Genomic DNA, 24,370 nt, shown 5'->3' on the forward strand with positions numbered 1-24,370 from the left:
TTCTATTGTTTTGTAAAAAGCTTGCGCTTTTAGGAACTGGAATTTGACATTAAAATAGAATAAAATAACTTGTGTGTGAGCTTATACTATTTAACAAGCTTCAGGTTAGTCATGTTATATCACCGTAGAAGCAGAGTACAGGCGTTTTTGAAAGACGATGATCGATTTAGGGGCCACGTCCATATTTATGTTGCCACGCAAAACGTTGAATCGACGTTATACGTGGATGGGTGGGTTTTTACGTCGAGCTCTCGACGTTATCGTGTGGCAACAGAATACAATATTTGAGAAAGATTAAAAGAATACTGACGTGGAACTCACTTCAGTTTTTCAATCGATCTGCTGCAAAATATAGTGTCGTCGTCATGAATTACTACAACCGCCTGTATATTGTCATTACACACAATGTTTTAAAATATTAACTGATATTTATAATGGCGTGATCAATTTGCTAGTCGAATACGAAACATTAAAATATGACTGCCACGGTCGACGTTATTTGAGCTGGGTGGGTAGGTACAGACGATAACGTCGATTCGACGTTTTGCGTGGCAACATGAATATGGACGTGGCCCCTTAGTGCAAGTGCAGTGTGCCAAGGACAATTTTGTTTAATATTGTAGGCAATTTTTGCACAGCAAATGCACACACTCTGAACGAAAACCTAGGCCGATCTCGTAGTCTGTATAATTATTGTAATTGATAATGATGACCCAAATATCTGAGAATTGATCGGGCCTTTGTCTTTGAGACAAACTATCCAGATGTCATTTGAGGAAAATAAATTCCATCCGTGCCTGCTGACTTGAAATGTCTTTTTTGTTTTCTCTTTGCCGCAAAAGAAGGCTAGTGCATGTAGATAGACAAAGAAGGGTAAAATAATTATTAAATACCGATGGCAATTAATGTTGTTCGTTGTCTTTAGTCTATATTAAGTACGGCAGTTCAATACGGTGTAATTTGCATTATATACTTGATTTAAAATTAAACAGTGCAAATTTTACATTAATTGTGATAGGAACATGTATTATTGAAATCGTTATACCGTTATACGGCAGACTCGATTATATTATTTTATAAGAGAAATTATATTTAGCGTGAAATTAAAGATTCTTTAATGCTTGTGTTGACTATGAAATATAGCAAGCTAAATTCTCTTTTCGCCTTTCCTAATATGGACAGCTTAGTTTAAAATGGTTTTGATCAGACGCCAGTCCATATTGTCGACGTCATGCATATCATTATCAACGTTGTTGATGTCGTAGAATATTGCTTTAACTTTAAGTGTCTGCATGACAATTTGAATACAGTAAATAGGAAAAAAATTGCTGCAGAGAGATTTTCTCAACCTCGTTCCCAGGGCCTTTATTGAAAACGCGGAGGGGGGAGAAGAGAAAAAGGCCCTGGCACCGGCTGGCATATGTAGCCATTTGATTGGTCAACTGTATCACGCAATTAATTTATGCGATAAGGGATATTTGCATAATTATGTCGAGAAAAAAACTAAGATAAGCGAAAAAATATCGGGATTGTAGTGTGCAAAAAAGTTATTACGAGTTTCTGCAGTCATTTCATCCGATTTAAACAAGCTTTCCGCTACTTTCATACGATGATCAACAAGCTGGAGAACTTCTGCCTCAATACCGATGTTCTTAGCAACCTTTAACTGGTCCTCGATGATTGTGTTTAAAGGACAGACAACAATAACGATATTTTTGTCAGCTTTGGTCGGCAAGAAATTTGGCAGAAGTTGAAACAGAAGAGATTTGCCAAAGCCAGTTGGTAAAACAGCAACGACGTCAAATCCGTTTAGTATGTGCTCAAAACATTTAATCTGTAACGGCTTTAAGACAAACGATGGGAAACCTCCCATATTTAAAGCATTATGAAGTCGCTGCAGCACGTGTAAGTGGTGTAAACACTTCGAAAGGTCGGCCATCTTGGAATATTTAATTATCGATTTAAAACCACGATTCGTGGTTTTAGAATCAGCCGGTGCCAGGGCCTTTTTCTCTTCTCCCCCCTCCGCGTTTTCAATAAAGGCCCTGGGAACGAGGTTGAGATTTTCTAAAACTTTATTTACCAATCTATTATGTTCAGCTATTGAAATTTATCAATTCAATCAACAAATCTAGGAAAAGGCGAAAAGCCAGAATTTGCCGTTAACGCATCGCGGAAAGTATCATTATCAACAAACCGTCGAGCCTAAATGCGGGAAAATAGACACAAATTTATTTGGTGAAGAGCAATATGAGTTACTTACAAAATACAGCACAAAGTTCAAAACCAAGTCCCGCGCGGACAAAGTCAACGTGGCGGAAACAGCCTGTACTACATCGTGTTACAATAGAGAGATAAAATCTAATTCTCTAATTTGGAGATAAGGTTTAATAAACTAATTTTCACCTTCAAATACAAGCCCTTCGCTTTTGTTGCAATCTCGCAACATATGCTAAATTGCCGGTGCTCATGAGCTCGTTATGACTTAACAGGTTGTTACATTATATTTGATAATGAAATGTACTTGTACTTTCATGCATGGCCATAGGATTATGTCACAGGCTCGAAAAAATTGTTGAAGCCAAAGAATCGACTAATAAGAGGATAATTCTTTCAGGTAAGTCCTGATACATCACTGTAGAGTCAGAGTGAAAGTTTCTATGAAGAAAGTTTCTATGGTAGCCATTTTTTACACATCTGGAGTTTTCGATACCCAAATTTCGAGTAAAACCTGCAAGGTTCAGTGGTTCACACTGTTAACAACAAGATATATTCAGCTAACCGCTTCCGTCCCAAAACTAACGCAGGGATGCCATATAGCTATTGTGTATAAGTGCAACATACCAGAGCATGTATGCCAACACGGAAAAAGTTAAATCAGTATAGACATTACTTTCAAAAGTTTTGAAAAAATTCAAAGAAATTAGACGTGAATATCAAGACAATAATTCAATAATATTATGGGGCTATGAAGCATGTTTTGCTTTGATATTATTCAAGAAGTGCTAGAAAGACGTAGCTTACGTCGTAGCCTCTGAACCCGCAGTTAAGACGTACGCTAGCAAGACGTCGACGCCATTTATCTCAATTCTACAAGAAATATTAGCTAGACTCGCGCATGCGTAGTTAATTTCTTAGCCACTTGAAAACATGCTGCAGTCGTTCAGCCGATACAATCACGGTGATCTTGAACCACAGTGAAAGGAATATGCTTCAAAAACATCCATTCTTACAACGTGTCCAAGATTTTTATGCAACCGTCTGACGAGGGTTCAGCGTTTTGATTGGCTAGAAAGTTAAGTAACTTGTCAATTGGCAGGCCAAAATGTACAAAATACGACATGCGTTGTGTAACAACCTTAAAATTATTATTTCCGACTTAAGCGCAATTATTTTCCTTTATGCATTATGTATGTTCTTTATGCTGACTTTAAGAGATATCCACATTGTTCTTTCAGTTAACAGAGTTGCTGTGTCGTGCTGTTCGTTGTTCTGAAACCGAGCTAAAGTGGGACAGAAGATATTCTCCAAATATCACATTCAAGAAAATGCAATACCCTTGTGATGTGTGCGGCGAGTTATTTGCCGATCGCTTGTTGTTGGATCGGCATAAAAAAATTTGTACGAAGTCGAAAAACGAGGACGAAAGCTCTCCATGTAAGCAAACAACCAGTGCCTTTGCAATTACGAAAATTTAATCCAACATGGCCATTATCATATAGACATTCATAGCATAAAAAGTGGGAGATTACCAATAGCGTTATGATCGACTATTCGCCGAAGACGAAGTCCAGGTTTTTATTAATACAGCGATATTCACCGAGCCTGCCGTGGTAATAATTGTTTTAGTATAACTACAAAGTTAATTTTTTAAGAAAACGAAAGCGCCGTAGAAAATACATGTTAACAAAATTAGTTAACAAACCTAGACAAATATTTCGAGAGTTTTAGGGCGATTTACAACGTAGTTTACCTCGCAGTTTTACTAATTTAGGTCTTATTTTTCACGTTTTTTACCTTCATAGGTGCAGTATTTTCATTAAAATAATTTATTTCTTCATCTGTCACTTTGACAAAAATAACTCGCAGCCATTTTGAAAATCCGCTCAGATGATTTTTACGTAATAATCCGAGGTCGCTCGACCAATCAGAGACCAGTGTTTTCAGAAACTGACAGATATTGACAGACCAGTGTTTTCAATAATCGCATTTGTCTATAATGGACCTATTGCACAATAGACTAACTTGTGATGTAGGTAACAAAAGGGATGAAGGAAATAAATCCCGTACTACATCTAAAAAGAGCATACGGAAATTAGTATAATTGCCGAGTTTAGCTGCAAAATGGCCAACAGTGCGGAAAATATAGCCATTATTCAGTTTAAAAGTTCGTTTTTTTTTTGTTTTTATTGCCAAATTATCCTCCTGTGAGGACAGCTAAAACTTACGAAATCCCTGTAGCAATGTTCTTGTGCCTTCAATTTATACCAATGTTGGCAAAGAGCTATAAATATATTTGAAATATATTTCTTTTAATAAAGTCAAGTCACTCTTCAAGGGACTGGTCGCAGGAGCAGTTGTACTAGGCGGTATTGTATACACGGCAGTAAAAGTAGCCGAGGCAATTGAAAAACGGAATTCAGGTAATTATAATATTTTTCATGTTTCGTTGATATGTATATTTCTCATGTAGGGGGAGTGGTTATCACTCCACACCGGCAATTGATATCCTTGCAAGGTCGGTTGAAAGATGTAATTAAAAAGATATATTTCGCGCTTTAAAATTTAAGTTCGTGCAAAGGTATCTTTATAAATAATATCGACCCTCCATGCAATCACATTCGGGTTAGCTGCCACATATTTAGACTGTTGAAGCAAAAAAATATAAATAAATGAAATTAAACATTAACATTCTGTTAAATACGAGGAAATAGTATGACATCGCTAAGGAAAGTGCGTAGTTATCATCTTAGATAACTAAATTTGACTAAACTAGAATTTAAAATCTCCGATTTTTTCATAGAGAGAGATTCTGCTTCAACTTCGGGTATTCAGAGCTACAGGGGTATAGAACCTAAGGGCAGACTGGAACTTGAGGGCAAACGGGAATACAGCCCGCCAAGACTGGGCGGAATTGGTATACGTAAGTTTTGTATTATTTAGCAAAAGTCGGGGGGAGGATTTTTTCAAAGGAGTGCAAATAATCCCATTTCCGAGAGACTGAATTTTAAAATGTCCACGGAAATGTCCACGCCAACATGTTTAGCTTTGAGCCCGTAAAGAGAGTTTTTCCACGTAGCTAATTTTGAGTGATTTTGTATACAATTTTCTATTTCTTAAATGTTAGACATCTTACCCACATCTCTTCTTCATTTTTTCCTAGGAAACAGTGTAGTAGAAGGAAATTTTTTAGAAAGCAGTCAGAAATGAGTGATGAAAAATTTAAATGCATATGATGTCCAACCATTTTTGCTTGATTAACAATTAACAATTTGGCTATATTATTTTTGTAGATCACCTAGACTTTCGCAGCCCGGTAACAGAAACAGAACTTAACACATTTATTGATTGCCATTTACAACCGACTAAAGAATTTAACAATGCGATACAGTCAACCGTTGGCAATATATGCTTCTTTTTACAGCAACATATGAAACCTGATGAAATTATTAAGGTAGTTTGTCAAGTCTTGTCTCTTCGAAGACACCAAAGACACCAAAAATAAACCAAAAATGCAAAACAAAAGCCAGAGCCTCAGACACACTGACTTCTTCTCTTCTGATAACTTCAGCCTTTTAAAGGGTTATGGCAATGAAAATTATTTTTGTTTTGTTGAAAAGAAAATTTACACTCCTTATAAAGCCTTTTAACAAAATTTGTTTATCTGCTTTACTTTGCAAGATATTAGCGATCAAAAACATCGGCTATCGAGATACATCCGCCATCTTTTTTTAATTTTCGTGTATTTCTATTACAGATATACGCAAAAAAGTTTTATATTTTTTAAATTGCGTGTAGAAGATAAGGAATTTCGCGTTATTGAATCTTTAAGAAGTTATAGCACTGTGCCAAAGAGATATCTCCGTGTATTTGATTTGTGGAAAGATTAAAAATATAGTTATAATATATTCGATAGAATATCAATATAGACTGATTCGAGTTTTGAGTCATTTCATAATGTAAGTTTAGGTCGGTTTAGCTCAGAAAATTATGTACTTGGTTTGAAATAGCTGGGGCCGTGGTTGCTGCTTGCATGTATTTCTAGGTATTATTTTTATTTATTGCATATATTACCTAGGGAGGATCACAGGGAAAGAGGACAGCCGTCAAAGGAATGTGTGACATTGATCTTGTGATGGTTTTGAATGAACTGGAAGATGCAGAAGATCTCGAAAAAGAACTACCAAGAATTAGAAAAGAGATTAGAAGCAAATTGACACGATATGGAGGACCAACTCTAAAGGCAAAGGACTCCAAATCTGGATTAAAGTTCAAAGTCAACGGAGATCACGGACCAATTAAGGTCGACCTCTTGCCCACGTTTGGATTTACAGGTATAAAATTTAATATTACCCTATCCATTATTTTGGTTAATTTTGTATAATATAATCAATATAAATTTTAAAGAAATTAGCATCATCACATCAGAACAAAATCTATACTATTTTTATCACGCACGTTCATTTCATGAAGGTGCTTGGTTCTCGATTAAAAACGATGTAACGTACATTGAACTATTGATTTTGGTTTGTTCAGTCGAGGTTCTGCCGAATGGAATAATTAGCTGTAGATCTGCCGTTATAACGGACTTGTAATGTATTACAACTAAAATACATTCACTTTGTGAGATATCATACAGTTGCACGAAATCGGTGGCTACAACAACGATTTGAAGTGAACAGTAGTGAGCCTTCTTTTATAAAAAACCCACAATTGTTGTACAAAGTTTAGAAAACGATTTTGCTTGCTTTCTTTTTAGATCTGCAAACTCTTTACTGTGAAATGAGATTCGACAAGAGCCACAGTGATTTTTATAGAGCGGCATTATCTAAATGGCAGGTATATACTAGTGAAACTAAAATATTGTACTATTTTGCACTGTTTAAAAATTGCAATGATTTTTAAACAATTTTTCATATTTCATGTGAAAGTTTTCAATTTATGTCTCTGCTCATGTCAGCTATTGTGGACAAAAATGTACTTTTTTTTAAAATCTCATTTTTTTAAAGGTGGACTTTGTTAAGAAGTATCCAGCCAATGTGAAAAATTTAATTCGTCTGGTCAAATACTGGAAAAAGAAAATGGTTGGGAAATCCCGGAATGGTCAACGAATCCCAAATTCCTACCTTATGGAACTGATTACAATATATTACTGGGAAGAAAACACAAGATATAGTGATGGCACATTTAACACGTTGAAAGCGTTCCATGGGATCATGGAAGCATTGAAAGACTACCAATTTCTAAATATTTTCTGGACAGAGAACTATTCTGCAAAAGACATACCTTCGCAAATTCTACGTCAACGGTAAGTCAAGTACCCTCAAAATGGCGCATAGCTATAAATATACAATAGACCGACTATTTTTTTTTCAGTCTGGCATAATTCAACAAATCTGTTTTATGAACAAAAAGCTACTTTTTTGTCATCTTCACCCCTACATATTTTTCTCGTATTTTGATCATTTGTTTTGTACCTTGGAAACTGCACTTTCGAAAGGTGTTTTAATTTTTTCTTCATTTAGCGTCCCCTGCAGGCATCTCTAATGTATTAAAATGATATATATTAAAACTTATAACCGTGCTTTTATAAACGGGCTTTGATAAAACTACGTCTTAATATTTTCAGACCATTGGTACTTGACCCAGCTAATCCAACAAACAACGTGTGCAGCGGATATCACTGGGAGGAAATCAGACAAGAAGCAAAAAACGTCCTTAAAAGCGCTATGATGGAAGGAGTTTCTTCGTTTAGTTGGAAATAAACCCATAATTATTCGCCATTTTTATCTTTTTCATTCATTCCTGACAGGGGCGTAACTAGTAGGATAATAATGGTGTTAATATATGCAGTTCAGCCCGACGGATTTCGATTGTAAGCTATATATTGCACTTACAAAAGAAATCCACTGATTACTGGCTCTAGAAAGTAATTAGTCAAACGGAAGACTATCAATAACAAAGACGGGCATTGTCTACACAGTACAGTTCATAATTAGATTTTTCCATAAATGAGAATGACTGCTGAAGAATATGTAACAAACACAAGTTCCATGATTTAGTTGTCGGGTTAACGACAAGGAAACGAACCGAGGAGTAGGGTGAAATATAAAATAATAGAAACTTGTAGAAAGTAAACATTTTGAAAAATATGTTTTTTTACGTTTCTATTAAACTAACTATAGTCATTATAAAGAAGAAGAACGATGAAGTAATTTATAAATAAAAAACGAGTCGCGTGCCTTTATAATACAATAATACACGATGGGAGAAGTAGATTGGCGTACCCGAGTGTTACAAATTTCTCGAATATTCTTCTAACATTTCCTCGAGTGCATTATGACACCATAAAGGCACGAGACGAACTTTTTTAATTCTTCTATGATATACGAAAAATTATACGGGAGATGCGTCCAAATCAAATTCCATGCAAAATAGAACTTTTTGATACACCGCTATGACCAAAATATCCCTTCAAATATACATTTTACTCTATGGGATTGGTCTACAGTATTATACGGCTTAGACTCTTGTTTGCAATGTATATAAAAAATAAAGCAAACAAACAATTTTTGTCGAATTAGTACAAACAGGTAATCAATCAGGTTATTATACGGTAACTACATTTGTTGCGTGTTTCCACTTAATAACGACGCAAAATAAAAGCTGCATGGCATTTCATTGTATATCACAAAGTATATATCACGAAAAAAGCAGTCACAATTCAAAAAGTCAAGAAGCAAATACGTAGAGCAAGTTAGGCAACGATTTAGTGTCGCCGATACTTTTAGCGATCACGGTCGAAAATGTTACAAATGGTATGTTCTATTTTATAAATAGTATTTATGCATGAAAACAAAAAATCAAACATATCGATGTATCCTCCTGATTTTAAAGCATTCCCCCCCCTGCCATTTCTTTCTAGGTTTATTTACTGCCTGCGTATGTGCAGCGGAGTCTTAAAATGCCATGGTCTTTTTTCCTTTTCGTCGTCGTAGTTTTGGGCGACAGAAGTTAGCATTTCTACAGGGAACCCAAAACAACTTCATTTTTGACCGAGAAGCCCTGGGTTACATGGTCCACGGATGAATTATGTACATCAGTTGGCATACAGCCGGAGTGAACGCCTTGAGAAGGCGTCTTGTTTCCTACATGAATATGCAGATTTCCTTTTTTCGGTAAAACTCCTTGCAAGTGGAAGCACTTCCATAATGCGGTATGGGTATTGCATGCAAGTATATTGATGTATTTTGAACGACTCTACTCCAGTGCTGCGAAAGACTGCAGAATTTGTTTATACCACTTGGATTGACTGATAAGAAAATAATCGATTCGTGTAAGTCATGATATATCACCGTAGTCCATAGAATCTAAGTACAGGCGTTTTTGAAAGACGAAGGGCTGTTCAGTGCAGTGCCAATGACAATGAGTCAATATTGTTTATTGTAGGCAATTTTCGTACAGCAAATGAAAATTTCGTCCATTCAAGGTTTACAATAATATTCACAAAGTTAATTAAAGCAATTTCGTCTTAGTTAAATGCGCACACTTTATGAAAACCAAGATCGGTCTCACATTAATTTATACTGATATTTGTAATTGATCACCTATATATCTGAGAATCTGTCGGGTCTTTGAGACATATTAAATATCTGGATGTCATATGAGTAAAAAAAATCCTATTTGTTTCTGCTGACTTTAAATAACTTTTTCGTTTTCTCCTGGACGCGAAAAAAGGCTAGTGTAGGTGATAAAGAGTGTAAAACGATTTTATATATTAACGGCAATATAGTATTGTTTATTGTCTTTTGTCGGCCGTAAGGTCAACACTGTAAAACATACTAATCGTATAGTTTGATCTAAATAGTGTCAACCTTACATGGACAAGAACTATTACTAAACAAATCACTCACTATAGTTATATACGGCAAACTCGATTAGGAATAAAGCGAGAAATTAAAGATTATTTTAATGCTTGTGTTGAATATTTATGCGAAATTCAAGAAGCTGATGTGAATAGAATTATTATAATGCCAAATTCCTTCGGTTTTCCAAATATGGATTAGCTTATTAGTTAGATTCCTAGCTTAATATTTTGATATGTCGCCATCTACATCGTGTTGCGCCCGATTTATACTAGAGACGGATTACTCCGTTTGAGAGATCATTCGTCTGAGAATAAGACGACTGCGCCGCGCGTTTTAAATATGACAAGACGCCCGGTAGGCGTTAACTCGGGCTATGTAGCCGGTAAATACACTGCACTGAAACTGAGCTATATTGGTACACTGTAAATACGCGACTGTCCGCGCGGAAGACTAAGCCTGCGACACAAAAAAAAAATAATAATCGCGAAACCTAGACTCGGCTACCACAGGTAGCCCGAGTAATAAAACGCTCCTTCTCGTGTTTTAAATACTATTTACTGCGATTTCCAGTTGAGCGTGGAATTGCGAAAGTTTGTTCGTTTGTAGTTTCAAAGCAATGTTTGTGACGTCATCTAATAATGTTGCCAGGGGACGCTGACCAAGTTGTCAAGAAAAAACGGCTATAAATAGACACTGTAAAAATAGCGGCTATTAGTCGCTATATAGTGGTCGCTATACAGATCTTCTATTTACAGTCGCAAACTCGCCAGTTTCCCTTGACAACTTGGTGAGCGTCGCCTAACAACATTATTAGATGACGTCACAAACATTGCTCTCAAACTACAAAACTTAACGAACAAACTTTGGCAATTCCACGCTCAACTGGAAATCGCAGTAATCAGTATTATTTTATACATACACTATACGCACATTATTGTGAGTATGGATGAATAAAATTGGATAAAATAAGGAATGTGTACTTTTGCGTGATTTGGCCCCTAAGAATTAGTTAATAAACTTGACTTCAGTTCACGAAAGTTTGCCTTAACTAGCGCATGCGCAAATTTTCTACCACCTGTAACAAACTGTTTCAGCTAGAACAATGTACCACATGTTCTTTTCTAGGTGCTTCTCTAAACTTTTCCCCGTACTGTACCTTAGCTTGCTCCTGAGCTAAAAAGCTGCCTCAATCTATACCAATCTCAATCTATACCAACCGAAGATATCAAATCCACGAAAATGCTGTTCCCCTGTTCTGTTTGCGGTGAGTTATTCGCCGAACGCTATCTCGAGCAGCATAAAAGAGAATGTACGAACAGAAATTTGGGTAACGCAAGGAGTGGGTCTGCTTCCGCTAGTGCGCTTTCTTCACGTAAGTAAACAACCACCGGCCACTTTTGTTCTCCACATGCTGTTTTTGGCTGGTCCCACAGAAAACCTTGTTGGATCCATAACAATAGAAACATTTTTACTATTTATCATAGTCAATAACAATTGTCAGATTCACTTTCTGCCAATGCCTTATTGTATATTGCAACAGTTTACTTGTTACTTTGAACCACAGCTGATGCTTTCGGAAGCTAGCTGACTTTTTGAAATATTTTTTATTGCGTTGTAAGGGTCTGCAAATAGCCACAGTTCGCATGCCACTTGGGACATCGACTCGTTCTTCAAGAAAGTTGAGACAGGAGTACGTGTAATAGGCGAAGTATGCGAGGTTGTTGCAGCAGCATGTGATGCAGGTTTAGCAATAGCCGAAGCTTTTGAAACTTTTGAAACAGAAATACTAAATGCAGGTAATAAGAATGTGCATATTTTTTAATTATAAGAGCTTTGCAAAAGCTAACTTCACTTACTTAAGAATTTGGGATTCAGGCAGGATAATAGATTAATTTTATCAAAGCACATTTACCTGTATCAAAAAGGCCCTTTACTTTTTAATAAATCGCCTGCTTTCCCTCTCTTTTTATTTTTAGATGCCGTAGATTTTTGCAGCCAGGTAACAGTCAAAGAACTCAACAGCTTCATCGCAAATAAATTGCAACCAACTGAAGAATTCAAACGGGAAATGGCGACAATCGTTGACGATTTATGCGAATTCCTACGAAGACAAATGAGACCCAGCCAAATCATAAAGGTTGCTTAGTGCATTTTTAAAAATCTATGGTCTTTCCGATCGAATAAAGTAAGAGGAATGAACATACTACATAGGATATGTCAAACCCAAAGCTCGTGTCATACAATGTTATTCCACCCCACGGGAAATGCGCGCATTCTAATATTTCTGGAAGACTTTGAAGAACTTGTTAATATGTACTATAGGAAGAAATTTCTGCGCATTTTGAACTTATGAAAGCGCTCTGCACATAAAAATCCTTCCGTCGTCACATTAACGAGAGGGATTTCGTTTTGTACTAATTAAATATCGAAATTTTTTATACTTCATGTAAAATGGTAAATAAAACAGTGTACTTTTCCCCGGAAATAGTAAAATTTGATGCATTCTGATTGGGTTACTGTAAATGTAAAAAATGTTATGTTAATTCTCAGCGACTGTTTACATGAGCCTGGTTAATCGAGGGTTAATCCTGAAACGAAACTGGAGATGTTTTTGAGTATTTTATAAGTACGTATATAACATGATTCTGTCAGTAATGTAAAGTTTCTGACAATAGCATGATTTTGTTTGGTTTCATATATAAAGACTTATTTCAATACCTCAGAATCGTCTTACGCTTCGCCGAATCTTGGGTGATTGGACTCATGTAAGCAGTCCCTTACCTGCTTGTTTGTCACATTATAACTCAACTCTGTCGCGCAGGGGCCGGTTGTTCGAAAGGCGTTTAGCTTAAACGCGGTGGATAAGTTAAAATTGATCTATTTATTGAACAACTGAGCTGAAATATTTCGATGTAAAAGGTTTAATTGTCAATGGAAGTACATATTAAATGCGTAAGATGCAATTTCAGTCATTTACAAGACCTATGAGAGTATTTTTAAACTTTGGCTTATCCACCGTTTAAGCTAAACGCCTTTCGAACAAGCGGCCCCAGTCCAACAACGTCCTTATTTCGGATTGGACTGAAAATGAGCTCCACTGCGTTATCTAGGGAGGATCACTTGGCAAAGGGACATCGGTTAGAGGAAGGTGCGACATGGATCTTGTTATGATTCTCAATGGAGTGCATGATGCAGAAGATCTTAGAAGGCAACTACCGGCAATTAAAGGTCAGATCAAAGACACGTTGGGACGATATTCAGGAAATATCACCATTGTTCCAGATTCCCTTACAGACAAAAGATTTCATGTGAAGTTTTCAGTCGAAAGCAGACTTGGAGAAATTGATGTTGACCTCTTGCCCACGTTTAAGTATGAAGGTGCAAAGTGCAATGTTTTTGTGATTTTTATCAGCAGTCAATGTAGTTTTGCGTTTTAAATTGTCGAATACGGTATAAGAAATCTATTATAACAAATAAGCACCATTTTATTTATTAATGTTGGATAATTTTAAACACTACCCATCGCGAATGCTGTGGTAAGTATAAATGTGATAAACTATCTTAACAAACCGTTTTTTTTAATGCGATCTTATAGATCTACACAATCATTACAGAAATTTGACAAATGACGAAGCGGAAAACATTGCTTTTTACAGTGTGTCGTTGGTCGAACGGAGGGTAAAGTATCTAATGCAATATTATATATGCAGTATGTATCTATGTTAACATACCAAATAACTATCTTAATTTTGTGTGTGCACACAAGGAAATCAGCACATGTTTTCGGTCTAGTTTTAGCTGTGGAAGTTTCATTTTTATTCATGCTGGACCACATTGCTTTTTACAGCGTGTTGTCGTTAGTCGAACGGAGGCTACAGTATATCTAATGCAATATATATGCAGTTTAATTGAAACTATAAAGTTTTATGGCTTTTCTCTTTGTGAAAGCAAAAAAATAAGCTATATATGCTTTTTTGAAACTTCTAGGTGAATTTTGTCAAAGACCGTCGACCCAATGTGAAAAATTTGATTCGTTTGGTCAAATACTGGAAAAAGGAAATGGTTCGTTCTGACAAAAGAATCCCGAATTCGTACCTCATGGAACTGATCACGATACATCTTTGGGAGAAAAACGGAAGTTGTGACGTATTTAATATGTTGAAGGCGTTCCACAGTGTCATGAAAGCATTGGAGAACTACTCACGTCTAAATGTTTTTTGGACAACTAATTATTTTGAAAGTGAAATACCATACGAAGTTCTATGCGAAAGGTAAATCTTAATGTAAATAGATTAAAGAAAGGAAATGAGATTTTTCATGGCGAAAGAAAGGTTAATGAATTGTATAAAACTCTTCAACTATACATTTTTTATATTAAAAGCCAATTCTGTCCTTAACTACCGTTAAAAGTTAACTACCTTTTACACAACTGGGGCCGGTTGTTTAACACTTTTAACTACACATTTTGCATAGTTGAATCCTAGTTAACTCAGAAATACACAACTCTGATTGGCCAATTCTGTACCTACAGTTAAAAAGTTACTATAGTCTTTTATACAACTGGGCCCAGATCCCAGGTTAGGTTCTGAAAAGACTTATTTTTGCTTTTACACAAAACATATACCGTTTTAAGCGTCATAAATAAGTCACGATTTATATTGCTTTATTATTATTCATAGCTATCATTTATCCATAAACTTTGGTTCAATTTTTATCCGTTATTTTCCTCTGTTGCCCCGCTCCGCCAGCTAAGTCTCTTATTTTCCATTCATCAAGTTTTACAACTTCATTTCTAAGTTTTAAGTGAAAAACGTTTTCATTTCTGTGTGGCTTGCAACAAATCCAGCAGGAAATTCAGCAGGAAAAAATCCGAAGTCTCATTTTTTGTGTAGTTCGTTAGTGTTCTTATACTCTTTCGAAATCAAGGTATTTACTTTCTCAATTTTCAGACCGCTAGTATTGGACCCATCCAATCCAACGAACAACGTGTGCAGTGAATTTGAGTGGGATGACATCCAAAGAGAAGCGATTAAAGTCCTACGAAGTCCCATGTTGGAAGACGTGTCTTCAACTAGTTGGAAATAGCGATAAAAATTGCATTGGACCTAAACTTCATTATAACATAAGTGTTATGAACTACAAGTTGCAACCGTTAAAAATTGTGTGTTATTAATGTCTAATGTTTAAATTTCTTTGACGTTACGTAGCTATGTCATGTTATGTGCAAAATCACTATATTTCAGTCGAAAAATGGATTATCTCCTATTTAAAACGGAAAATTTTCCCCTTCAGTCGGATACCCATTTTAGGCGTGTCATGGCAATAAATCGACTGTATTAAGTCATCATCTCTCAAGTAGCAAGAACATCGGAAATACCACAACTCTCGTAACTTTGATGCGCTTGAAAAAACTCTTTACATGCTAGTGTGCACTGATGACTTATGCGAGGATTGGTAGGCACTTAAGAAGGGGGGGACGGCACTACGATGACTTTGGTCATCAATCATGCATGGACACTTGACTACATGTGAGTTTTCATGGGGTATTTCAGAAGGTATCTCTTAGCTGCAACTGGAATCAGTTGTATTTTAAAAAATGGTCAATGTTTGACTATAGTTTGTGGCAGAAGAAACCAATCAGAAATATTAACTAGTTGATTTGTTCGCTGGCGAATTGAGGTGAGGAATCTAAATTTTTGCTCCAGGCTCCCCAAATCCACTGTGCGTACCTGCATAGCTTGCACGGCTATGCTTTTTGGCTGTTTTATAAAAGTCGACATAAAATTAATACGCGACAAGGTTTCTCCACTATATCATGTATCTGAGATTCTGAGGAGTTTGTTTTGGTCTTCATGCATAGCTGACTTGCCGACGTAAATTACTCAATGATCAATTTCTTTGACTCTTTGCAGCTATGCCATGTTACATACTTGATAAGTAAGTGCATGTACGTTGAAAGATGTGCGCAAAGTTCCCAGCCCACTATATTGCTCTTTTAGACAAGAAAATCATCTTTCGTAAATTTTATGTTCGAATGCGTTTGCCACAACAAGTTTATCACACTGAATATTTAATTCACACGGGCAATATGTGTATGTCAAATGAGTCACATGGCACAGGTCACATGCATGAAAACTCGTCAAAGAATATCTGCTGTGTGAAAAATTTTGCAATGCAAACAGCTTAAAAATTCAAAACGAATGGATGATGCCCCATTGTAAACCAATAATTTACCACCCTATTGTTAGGTTATATCTTAATCGCAGCTTTACATAGAATTGATAAAACGATATGCTCAAATTCCGGATTATAATTAGTCATTACAACCAATCATACCAATCATAATCAATCATTTTAACCAATTATTATAAATACACGCATCTCTATAGCCTCTGTTGCATGGTGTATAGAGAATCACCAAGCAAGCCAGCACTAGAATGACAACACATTATATTAAGCAAAATTTTGGAATTACCGAAAATCCAATTTCAAAAAAACGTAACCATTCGTAACGGGGGAAATTTTAAAAAGCGCCTAAACGTATTTTAGGCAGTAATGCATGCCAAATTATCAATATCATGACTTTCACTAGGTAGGTCTACGACTTTCCGGTATTAGCTACCGCCAAACGTACATCTTATGGCTTATTTCCACATTTATTGTTCAAAGAAAGAATTCTTATCATGTAATAATAAGGAGGGTTTTATATCTTGGCACATATCTCCTGAGAGTAAAACTTGATATCCGTCTTAACTATTGTGATGTTATTATATACCGGAAGGGTCCATTCCGCTGCTTTCATGTGTGCACGCACGCGTGTGTGAAGTAATTCGCCAGTTATACTTTTCAGTCTTAGAATACCATATTATAACAACGTTTATTAATTCTATAACTATATATTAAGACCTGATACTTTGCATGTATCGTCCAGGAATTACCCTATACTTCTGTCAATTAAAGTATCGCCGTCATAGTTGTTAAATATTGCCACATATTGTCATAATGGGGGTGAATTTTAATTGAGGGTAAAAAATGTAAAGAGCTTTTTTGTGCTCGAAAACTAATTGAATGCATTGCGAGGAAATTTGTTCATAATATTCATAAAGAAGTTGTTATTTACACAAAAAGTTTACATGCATTTGCGATCCGGATGCATTTCCATGCATTGGGCTCTTGTGCCCATCAATCCAGCCCTTAAATGGTTTCTTAGACATGTTGCACTCACATTATTGCTTAAAGGATGGCTATTTTAAAATTAGACAAAAAATACACGCGACAAGGTTTCCTGACTATTATGTATCCAAGGAGTTTGTCTTGTTCGTCATAGCCAAGTTCACGTCTTATACATATACCCGCTTAAGTATTATTTTTTGCCAAGGTTTAGCTTTATTGCTGCAGCCAGTGCTTTACAGGCTACACACTTGCACGCGTTGCGTACCTATTTTTCTATATTAAAAGCGTGTCGTTGTCAAATTGATCTCTATACACATTTAATAAACTAATTACTTCATGGTTGGCTCGTTTGTACGATTTTTACTATGCCCCATATTTTTGGATCAGAGAAAATAATAGTATAAAAGAGTGACAATTTCTCGAAAACCAATCGGATTTCTTGGGAATATCCGAGGTTCCATTTCTTATTGCCATGACACCCTTGCTATGGTTATAATTTTGACAATACAATCCTACCTGCTTAGAACTTTTAGAATTCGTTGGATTGTACTATACTCTGACTAAGATGCGAGTTCTGAGGTTATACACTCACATCACAAGGAAATTTCTTTATAATATTCATAAAGAAGTTTTCTACTTATTTGAGGTTTACATGGATATGTGATCCACGTTTATTTGTATGGCTTGGACTTTTTTGCCATCAATGGGTTCTCGTTCCCGGACATGTTGCACACTTGCGTCATGCGTGAACGCAATGAGGAGTTTGTTTTGTTCGTCATAGCCGAGTTCACATCTACATGCTCAAGTCTTCGATGACACCTACTCAGTGAACATGTAAAGGAAAAGATTTATTGCATTAACACCGGAATGATCACAATACTCGATCACTGCATGTCCTTGAAGACCATCAATCACTTCTCTGACGTGGGAATCGCAATGCTCCGCTTTATGTACTTAAATGCAGATTGCAACTCGTCAACAGTTCGTTGGGTTTAGGAGAAGCATCAAGTTGAAGTCCACAGTCTTGGAAAATTCTGCTCCTCTCGTGAAATAAACAGTCGACATTCCATTACGGTAAGAACTTTATAGTTGCAACAGTTTGATGGATTAACATAGCTTCATTTTAACACGTTTTAATTAGTTACTCAATAATTGAGTTTTAGAAAAATCAGTTTGATTTCTCCGTTCGAAGCAAGATGAATCGATTTTTGGTTGGCATTTTATCTTCTTGTCTGGTGGTCACTTTATTGGCAAGCACAGCTCAGTTAGTATATCAATACAAAATTTCCTTAATCAGTATTTGTTTTGTGAATTTAAAAATCCTAGATTTCGTTGCATTGGTTAATCATTTTCTCCTTAACCCACGAATTTGATTTCATTAATTTCACTGATTCTTAATTGAATTTACTTTAGTTAAAATCATGTGCAAACAGATTATAATTATTGTGAAAACTATGCTACTAGTGAATTGTACGCTAGCTTGCATCCATGCAAATGTATTCATGAAAAGGCGCTTTTCATTAGTAAAAATCGTTTTCTTATTACGAGGTTGAATCACTTTAATGGGTTGAATCCAAACTCGCTGTACGCAAAAGGTTATTAATAATCTCATGCAAACACCGGAGCTGAGAGCTGAGATCGTATCTATGCTTTGCAGGGGTTGCACTCCAGACTTTGAAAGTTGTGGTTATGATGGAATGTGTTGCAGTGGAACATGCAAAGATAGTGAATGTTTTCCCGAGAAGAAACGCTCTTTGTTTGAGAAGCAACTTTGGGCACGGTAAAACATGTATTGATATACAACTCCCCGCGTGCCAACCCATTCCACGTGCAATAAATAAGTGTGGAAGCTCTTGATGGAAGAGAAAAAGCGTTTTCCGTAAAATAAATAACGAAACGTCGAAGCAAAATTCCTCAAAGAAGCAAGCTTTTTCTAAGAACACATTGAACGTCACTAATTTACATAACTCTCGAAGCCGTTTTTCATTAGCCTCATGGCTTAGAAACTTTTCGATTAGAAACTTTCCGTCTGATTTTCTTTTAAAATTTGTTCATAGCGGATCACTTTCGCAATTTTGCAAAGATGGCGAAATCAAGCGAAATATCATTCGTCGAAGTTTTTCGATCAAACAAAAACTTTCCCGATTAATTCCTCTTCGTCGTCCATTCTCAGCTGTTCTGATAACTTTTCTGACATGATGACGTACGTCATAAGGCTTCACTACAAAACTCAGTTGAAGACAGTTATCACCAGCCAGGAGGCATACGTCTCCGCTCGAATTTTTTTCGGTATTTATAACTTTTTTCCAGGCTCCTTGCTTCTAAATTCTACTTTTTGTACTATAACCAACTGGTCAGGATTAATCATGCGATTCGTTTCGGTCGACTTTTACAATTGAAAAGAAAATTGAGCAAAAGATTTCTGAGAGTGAAAACCGCCTTTAAACTTGGCACTTACATTGTTCGACATAATTATCAGGAGTGTAATTGCAATTGAACAACTTGGCACAATTTTAGGAGATTCCCACCCTCTGCAATAGAATGGAAGGGAAAACGGAAACTCATGAAAAATCTTCTGGAACCGTAAGTCAAGAGCTGTGAGCTATTTTTATAAACAAGCTTGGTCTGCAGCATTAGAAATAGTTAACGCATATCGGGAAAAAACAAGGCGGGTTTCTTTTGTTACAAGTTACTTTTAAGGGGCTGTTTACATGAGCCCGGTTACCCGAGATTCAACTAGGGGTGAGAGAACTTTGAGCTATTGAAATAAGACTTTATGACACCAAAGAAGCACATGCTATTGTTGTGGTGACCATGTTATCTGCTCATTTCAATACCTCAAAATCATCTCACGCTTCGTTGAATCTCGGGTAACCGGGCTCATGAAAAAACAGCGCCTTAAACAGATAGTGGTTATATGATTAATTTTGAACTTTAATTTTGAATACTTTCACCTTAGTTAAAATACGAGCAACGCATTTGTATATGGGCGAATTTACAATGGCGAGTACGTCAATCCAGTAGTAATATCATGTTTAGGGAAGCATTGTTATTCATGATTTAACATTTTAAAACCAATTCCGTGTTTGGAAACACGCGCGAACGTTGAGAGCAGGGCGCTTATATATAAGCGCCCTGGTTGAGAGAGTTAAGAAAAGCGCGCGGAAGAGGCACGAGCCGAAGGCAGGCGACTCAAGCATCATTCCCAAGTGTTTGGTTCGGCCATCTAAACACGGGAAATCATTAAGTAATTGTTTTATAAAATAACAACAAGGTAATGTTCCAAGCTTGATTTTTATACGCGAATTAAATTTCCGATTTTGGGTGGCTTGATACAAACACGAACTTCGACCAATCAAAACACATGTTATTTTATAATGATATTTGAAACTTTCGTCTAATAATATATGTTGTATTTTATCGCAGGGCTGAGGACAGTTGCTGTGGTTAAAGATGATGTGCTACGTGTATTACAGTCGGTTCCGGCTAAATCTAAAATGGTAGACTTGCATAACCTGCACGTAACTCTTAATTTGGTACAATTAGTCATTAGCGGGAATACTAAATAAAGTTGATAATACAGTTGAAAAATTACCAGCATCAATTTCAATATATGGAATCGCCGAATCGGTTATATATTAGAGCATAAATTCGCGGCAGGTTATTAAATATTATTTGATATATAGAATATCCTCAAGTTGGTGATCTCGGTAAAAATATGCCTTCATATTATTTCCATAATATCGTTTTATCGACCCACATTAAGGATAAGACGAGCTAGTTTTTTATGCAGAAACGATTTGCCAAAAAAAACCAGAATGAAAGGAACAAAAGGGTCAATTTATTCGGGGACTTAGCCAATACACCTTTCCCCTTTTAGATTTCAAGTGCGCAATGCGTGACGATAGTTGATTATCAAGCAACTTTGTGTTGCGATATCGCTCTGTTTAGAAGCGATTTTGTTTGTAAGAAAACCTTGCCGCTTCTTTTTGCTTCTTTGTTAAACTAAATCGTTCTTCAACTAAACTCAAATTAACCTTGACAATCAACTACCGCCACGCATTATCCGTTTAAAAGCTAAAAGGGGAAAGGTCTATTATACTAACTTTACGCTTATGTGCAGACTAGATCGGCTCTACGCTTTAATATTCACTTCATCACACCCAAATTCGGATTCGGACGTGATTATAAAAATAGCCGGGCATCTGACGTACAAATTGATTGCCACGTATACGCGCTCTATATGAAGTACAAATACGGAAGTATTGAGTCCAAATGGTAAAAGAAATTGATAATTAAATAAACAACATGTGCAGCAGATTTGCTTTGGAAGAAGTAGGAGAAGCAACAAGCGAAGTCCATTATAGTCTTACAATGATGAAGTCTCTTCAAGCAGTTGGATATAATGTCCTACCGACATCTCACGAGTTAATTACATGTCTGCAAGGCCTGAATGGAATGATGATTACAGGTGCGTTCACGCGGCACCGAAACCGTTGGTCACGACATCTTCGTTTGCCATGATAAGCGACGATGATCAGCAAACACTTAATAATTTTATAGATTTGGTATACTTATTCAGGTCTATGGCATTATAAATCGTCACTGTATTTCACTAACTTCAAAATTTGACATGATTCGATCGCAATCCGGTACCGTGCGAACGAGGCCAAAAACTGATAAAAAACGCATCGTATTTTTAGAGAATGCATTGTTCTCGAAACTTGATTAAACTAATAATACTCAAGAATATATAGATCAATATCAAATACTTTATGAAAGAAAGAAGCACCGGCTAATTGCACCCTTAACATACACACACGAACATCATAATTATGGTTTCCAGCTTTGAAAACTTTTAAATTTAAAATCAGGATATAAACAATTACTGTTAACAGTCAGCATTCTTCAGCTTTTACCAGTAAGCGGGCCTTACTCTAAGAGTTTATAACCGCGGTCGAGAGATACAGTTAATACTTATTTTTAATTATATGCAATCATTATTGTTCTGGGGCCGGTTGTTCAAAAGCGGGTTAAATTTAACCCTGGGTTAGCGTTAACCGGCTTTTGAACAACCGGCCCCTGAATAATTTAATGTTAAGTGGATAAAATTATTTGACATTTTGTAAATTGTCTTACAGATCACATAATGATATCATTGAAGGTGTTTACGAATTGAAATATGCAAACGGAAATCTTTCGAAAGTAATCCTAAAGCTTGTTGGATTGTTCTGAATCTGTTCCCACGACCCAATTTTGCCGCATTAATTAACTTCTGACGTATGAAATGTACTGTAGCCGCTTATCGATAAAGCAATGAAAGTGCAAATGCCTAAAATAAGCATGCATTGACTATAAATAAATTTACTATTGTCGAGTATCCTACAATTATCCATCTTATCATTATAAGGCATCTTCACCATGCAATGGTGCGTAGAGAATGACAATCAAAACTCAAAAGTGCAGACAAATGGGCGTCATCTCCAAATACCGCACGACCAGAAAGGCTTATCAATTCATCTGCTTAAAGACAGTTGGCCACAATTATAATTTAACTCAATACATATACAGTGAATGTTAAAACGCAACCTCTGAATGCCTGAAAAGAAATCTGTGCACCTCACTTCCAAATGTTTCAGTTCCCCAAGACATTGCCAGATCTGCTATACTCGTATTTCAGGATAATAAATTAATGTCAAAGTGCTTGTTAACTTCTAGTCAATTGTTCACTCAAGCATGAGTGCATGAGGTGGTTCAAAGTTAGGCAACAGCACAACGTTAACGAGAAGCCTTGCGCGTTTCAAACAACACTGATATTTGGAATTTCTAATTTATGAATAGGAATTTAGTTTCCTCCTACTGCTATCCCCCCTATTGCTGTTTCTTTGTAATAGTTATTGGGAAAGATTTATTAAATCTAGAATGGGCTTTTTCAGGCTCCTGTGTATTTGAGCGCGTGTGCAGAGAATAAAACCCTATCCAGTTGTTCTATAGTAACCTTCGGTTCATTCTGATCTCAATGGCACGAACCCCGCGGATATACACAACACCTTGTATCACTTTATGTGCTTGAGAACAACTTAACACATTATGATTGCGAACTAAAAAGTTTAAAGAGCTTACTTGAAATATCCTTGATGCACCGACACGATACTGGGAATTATTTGGGTTGCAGTTTTTTTATGCACCCTGAAGAATTGAATTTTGACCGATATACATTTTTGAATTTGTCTATTCCTACCGTAGGATTCAGGCTCTCCGTTGAAATAACGTTTTTTTCTGGAAGCTCAAAAACTCTTTTACCTCAATGGACTCGATATGTGATTTTTAAAGTGCTTCGTACTTCTCTAGAAATGTATAGTTTTTATAAGTTTACGCGTATTATGCAATGCCGAGGGTAATAATCGCTGATTCTAGAACAATTGATGGTATAATCATTGTTTATCAGCATGCATTTGTCACGTCGCTGTTGAAAGTGAAAATTCAGCCTTGTGTGGCTTCGTATACACTTATGTGCTTAAAGGGTGGTTTATTTCATTAAGGTGAAGATTAGTGATTCATGCATGAAAAGGAATTTGAATAGTAAGAACTATTTGAGTAGATTGTTTTTCTCGACATAGTCGAGTTGCTGTCCTTTCGAACCACTGATCCGCGGCGGTAAAGATTTATCACAGCACGTCTTTGTTCGAAGACCCAGCCAGCCATAAACCACTCCCCTACCATGGTGTGTATGATGAACAGCAGATAAGCCTTATAAGAGCCCATGTAACTCCGCGTATACTCGTCATTATTTCGTTGGGAGCACAGGAGAAGCAACAAGGTAAGATGACCACAGAGTCGAGGAACGTCTTTTCTCGTGCGCTTTTTAGGGAAAACAGCAGCATTCACTAGACTTTGCTTTAGGTGCAAATTTTGATTCACACGGCATTCTGTACAATAGACGCAGTGCAAACGAAAGGCAATAAATTGCTTATCATCGAAGACCGTTCGCTAAATTCAAAAGGAACCTCGATGTTTACGCCTTCCTTAGGAGAATTAGTATAATGATATGGCCTTCTTAATTTACATAGATCGAGAAGTTCTCTTGCATATTTAAGGGGGTAGTTGCT

General features: G+C 36.4%; 2 protein-coding genes across 2 annotated transcripts; both read left to right on the forward strand.

Moving 5' to 3' along the window:
* The first annotated feature begins 2,546 nt into the window (after positions 1-2,546).
* Positions 2,547-8,316, forward strand: LOC114529883 (2'-5'-oligoadenylate synthase 1A-like). Its single transcript, XM_028551456.1, has 9 exons — positions 2,547-2,617; positions 3,459-3,657; positions 4,542-4,643; positions 5,024-5,143; positions 5,514-5,674; positions 6,299-6,554; positions 6,980-7,059; positions 7,230-7,528; positions 7,850-8,316. Exons 2-9 carry the CDS (start codon positions 3,549-3,551, stop codon positions 7,983-7,985), a joined length of 1,263 nt encoding a protein of 420 aa, XP_028407257.1. The 5' UTR covers positions 2,547-2,617; positions 3,459-3,548; the 3' UTR covers positions 7,986-8,316.
* Positions 8,317-11,613: 3,297 nt separating this feature from the next.
* Positions 11,614-15,325, forward strand: LOC114529884 (2'-5'-oligoadenylate synthase 1A-like). Its single transcript, XM_028551457.1, has 6 exons — positions 11,614-11,884; positions 12,065-12,225; positions 13,199-13,466; positions 13,684-13,766; positions 14,076-14,359; positions 15,038-15,325. The coding sequence occupies exons 2-6, from the start codon at positions 12,157-12,159 to the stop codon at positions 15,171-15,173; spliced, it is 840 nt and encodes a 279-aa protein (XP_028407258.1). The 5' UTR covers positions 11,614-11,884; positions 12,065-12,156; the 3' UTR covers positions 15,174-15,325.
* Positions 15,326-24,370: the final 9,045 nt, after the last annotated feature.

Source organism: Dendronephthya gigantea, unplaced genomic scaffold, assembly GCF_004324835.1.
Source record: "Dendronephthya gigantea isolate DGI-Jeju-01 unplaced genomic scaffold, DenGig_1.0 000058F, whole genome shotgun sequence".
NCBI classification, from domain to species: domain Eukaryota; kingdom Metazoa; phylum Cnidaria; class Anthozoa; order Malacalcyonacea; family Nephtheidae; genus Dendronephthya; species Dendronephthya gigantea.

Coding starts and splice junctions, on each gene's coding strand:
- LOC114529883 (XM_028551456.1), top strand. CDS start 3,549: ATGCAATACCCTTGTGATGTGTGCGGCGAGTTATTTGCCGATCGCTTG. Junction 5,144..5,513: donor ACTGGGCGGAATTGGTATAC/GTAAGTTTTGTA, acceptor TTATTTTTGTAG/ATCACCTAGACTTTCGCAGC. Junction 6,555..6,979: donor GCCCACGTTTGGATTTACAG/GTATAAAATTTA, acceptor CTTTCTTTTTAG/ATCTGCAAACTCTTTACTGT.
- LOC114529884 (XM_028551457.1), top strand. CDS start 12,157: ATGGCGACAATCGTTGACGATTTATGCGAATTCCTACGAAGACAAATG. Junction 12,226..13,198: donor GACCCAGCCAAATCATAAAG/GTTGCTTAGTGC, acceptor TGCGTTATCTAG/GGAGGATCACTTGGCAAAGG. Junction 13,467..13,683: donor GCCCACGTTTAAGTATGAAG/GTGCAAAGTGCA, acceptor GCGATCTTATAG/ATCTACACAATCATTACAGA.